Below are 3607 nucleotides of genomic sequence, written 5' to 3' on the forward strand. Positions count from 1 at the left end.
CCCGTGGTCAAAGGCGTCGGCAGCCAGAGCAGACCCAAAATCCCTGTGTTTCCGGCTCTTTCACAAACACCGAGCTATACGCTGCCTCCCGCACGTATTCATCCCGCGTTTGGGGTGCACGTTCCGGGGTAGCAGCCAGCGTGAGCATCGCAGGGTTAAGAGAAATGAGTGCTGTAAAGGGGGATCCCTGGGAGTGTCCAAGGCCAGGAGCAACCTGGTCTATGGAAGGTGTCCCTGCCCATGGCGGGGGGTGGCACTGGATGATGTTTAAGGTCCCTTCCCACCCAAACCGTTCCATGATTCCACGTGTGTCCTCTCACTGACAGCTGATGAGAAAAGCTTCCTCAACCTTTTCCCTAAGTTTCCAGGAAAGCGTCTCCCATACCTTGGTTTTTCGGAATAGTTATGCTCAAACTGGATCCACTCGTTCTTGCTGATACAGTAGATCCAAGCGTCACCTGAAAAGAAAGGAAAACCCCCAAGGCCAACAGTGTCCGGTCAGTCCTTTCAGGTCGGCTGCGGCACGCGTGCTGCGGGCTGACCCGGCCCGGCTTGCTCTCAGAGCAGTCACCGGTTTGAGGAGAAACCCCGGGCTGTCTGGGAGCAGGCGTGCAGCAACCGTTTGTGGGAGCCCAGCCGGACAGGAAGGAGGGAGCCCTGTAAGCTCTTGCTAACTGCAATCTGCATTACAAATTTTTTTTTACAAACTGCATTACAAAATTGCAGTTTTTAGAACAGATTAATATCTATATTGGCAGCCCAGAAAGTCAACCGTATCCTGGGCTGTATCCGGAGAGGTGTGGCCAGCAGGGCGAGGGAGGGGATTCTGCCCCTGTACTCTGCTCTGGTGAGACCCCACCTGGAGTGCTGCGTCCAGCTGTGGAGCCCTCAGCATCAGAAGGATATTGACCACTTGGAGCGAGTCCAGAGGAGGCCACGAAGATGCTCAGAGGGCTGGAGCACCTCTGCTATGACGAAAGGCTGCGAGAACTGGGCTTGTTCAGCCTGGAGAAGAGGAGGCTCCGAGGAGACCTCATTGCAGCTTTCCAGTATCTGAAGGGGCTACAAGGGAGAGGGCTACAAGGGAGGGCTACAAGGACTTTTTACAAGAGCCTGTAGTGACAGGACAAGGGGTAATGCGTATAAATTGAAATCAGGGAGGTTTAGATTAGATATCAGGAAGAAATTCTTCCCGGAGAGGGTGGGGAGGCACTGGGACAGGTTGCCCAGAGAAGCTGTGGATGCCCCATCGCTGGATGTCTTCAAGGCCAGGCTGGATGAGGCTTTGAGCAACCTGGTCTAGTGCAAGGTGTCCCTGCCCATGGCAGGGGGGTTGGAACTAGATGATCTTTAAGGTCCTTCCAACCCAAACCATTCTATGATTCTATAAGTAGGGAGTGTCTCAGCACACTCGGCGGCTCCTGCTCTGGGAAAATCAGCTGTTGGCCACAAGGAGCGGGATCACAAGGAATTCAGAGAATTTAAGGCGAGGAGACAAAATCCTTTCGGAAGGACTTACTTAACGGCTGCTTGTCCGTGGTGAATCCCCCGAAGAGAAAGAGGTGATCCGAGGAAATGGGCGTTAAAGAATGCCAGGACCGGCCGACTGGGCAGACGCCTTGTGCGACTCTGCGTTTCAACAAAAGCACCGCTAGATCACAGCCGTGCTGCTGCCGCTCCTTTCTGCTCCGGTGACTTTCCAGGCGCTGGAAGGATGCGGCTGCGCGCTGCACAGAGCTCACGGCCCCGCAGCCCGTTTAATTTCGTCAGAGGCAGCGAAAGGGTGTTACTCGTATCAATGCTGCAGAAAGCCTGCCAGCAGGTCAGGAGCTGAGCGGGAATTTACCAACTTTTGGCTCGTTAAGGATTAAAAGTGCATAAAACCAGCACCTTCCTACTGCTTTACAAAGAGGAGAACTCAAGCTTTAGTACCTACATTTCGTTCCACTCCCACGTATCCAGGTTCAGGTAGTAAAGGTCGTTCATTCTGGACTCCTACAACAAAGCAGACCACGGCTGAAACGCTGCCTTCAGGTTTCAGTGACCCCACTCAACCGGGCTGGGGCTTACTCTGTATCGGCCACCGAAGACGTAGCCTCTGCTCCCGACCGTAGCGCAGGCGTGAGCTGCTCGCGGTGACGGAGTTTTACCCTGGGAAGAGAAAACCTGAAGTAAGAAGGTTGTTGGAAGGAGTTAGCGAATCAAACGTGCCGCTCCACCGGAAACCCGCAGCTGAGGAGGCGGAGAGGAGCTGGGCGGAAGATGCCCCTCGCACCGGCGGCCACTGGGCAGCGGCAGACTCGGGGGAGGGGGCCAGGGCTCCTCCGGATGTGGCACTCGAGGCAAGCAAAGGCCTCACAGGTCCACACATCAGTCACCCGAGGAGATGAAAGGCTGAACTCAAGTCAGATTTAAGGCCAACGAGGAGCAGAGAGTGAAAAAACATCCAGTAAGGCATTCTGGGTGCAGAAACTTGGCTTTTTTTGATGGATGGAAGATCAGAAGACTCATTGAAAATGGGATTTCTTTTCCCCAACCAAATGTGAAGGTGTAAATTCTGCTGTTAGCAGAGGGTTCAGCCACAGAAGACCTCGGTGTAAATGAGACAATACCATCATCAATCTCTGAATCAGACAATACCATCCTAATCCCTGAACAGTATTTCTCCTGAATTACTCCTCCGAGATCTCTCTTGGTGAGAAAGCGATTCTCTGGTAACCTGAATAAAGAACTCCTCTCTCAAAGTCCCTCTGATTCTGTGGCAGCATCACTCCACCTGCCTGTTCCTGAATGCTTCCGGAACACCTCAGCTGGCCGACATCTGCCAGTACGGAGCGTTTCCTTTCGCTCCGACCACAGGTCAGCACCCAGGGGAAGCGCCCCGAGGCACCGCACCGCAGCGAGGATGGCAGGAAAGCAGGAAAGCACCGCGAGCACAGTGCCACCGGAGCAGGGAAGCGAGCCCGTCAGCGGGAAAAAAGAGGGAGAGGGAAAGACAGATCAAAGGAACAGGGACGTTTCCTGGTTCGGGAGAGGAGAGGACCTAAAGGAATGGTTTAAATGAACAGGCAGCAGGTAATTTTTATTTTGGGGGATGTTTCCGAGGTGACTTCTACCCGCAGCGTTTCAACCCCGCTCCTCAGAGTCCTTCCCCTAGGAGCACGCTGCAGTAAGCTGCAAACCCCTCTCGGAGCGAGGAGAGAAGGAACAGTCGCACACCGCTGGCAGGAGGGCGAGGCGCAGGGAATTAAGACACAATTTCTCGTGGAGGAAGCGCGAGAAGGGAAGAGAGCCCTGGTCACAGCTCGAGCTCCTGCCTGCGGCGGGATCAGACCGACCAGGAGAGCAGCACCCAGCAGTGCCTCCCGCCCACAAGGATGGGGACACGTAAACAAGGCTGCAGGGTGGAGCAGGAAAGTAGAAAACTGTATTTTGGGTGAAATTCCACGCTTCTGGCTCGCAAATACCTAACCACATCATCTAAAATAATGCCAGGGAGATAGAGACTGGAGACGGGAGCCCCCCAGGAGGTAAGAGAGGTTCTTAACTGAGCGGGCAGGCGGAATGTCTCCGGCCCGAAGCCGCTGCTGCGGGGACAGGCCGCTGC

The 3607-nt window shown here is 54.6% G+C and overlaps 1 protein-coding gene across 1 annotated transcript in view; it reads right to left on the reverse strand.

The window, feature by feature from the left end:
* Window positions 1-3607, reverse strand: part of KLHDC2 (kelch domain containing 2) — a gene marked incomplete at both ends in the record, with an annotated part of 9355 nt that overhangs the window by 1152 nt on the left and 4596 nt on the right. Inside the window, 4 exons of the mRNA XM_010147944.1 lie at window positions 386-458; window positions 1520-1629; window positions 1937-1995; window positions 2071-2151. Of these exons, the coding sequence (XP_010146246.1) occupies window positions 386-458; window positions 1520-1629; window positions 1937-1995; window positions 2071-2151 (323 nt within the window). The remainder of the gene's footprint in view (window positions 1-385; window positions 459-1519; window positions 1630-1936; window positions 1996-2070; window positions 2152-3607) is intronic.

The sequence above is a fragment of the Eurypyga helias genome, unplaced genomic scaffold, assembly GCF_000690775.1.
Source record: "Eurypyga helias isolate BGI_N326 unplaced genomic scaffold, ASM69077v1 scaffold37812, whole genome shotgun sequence".
Taxonomy (NCBI): Eukaryota; Metazoa; Chordata; class Aves; order Eurypygiformes; family Eurypygidae; genus Eurypyga; species Eurypyga helias.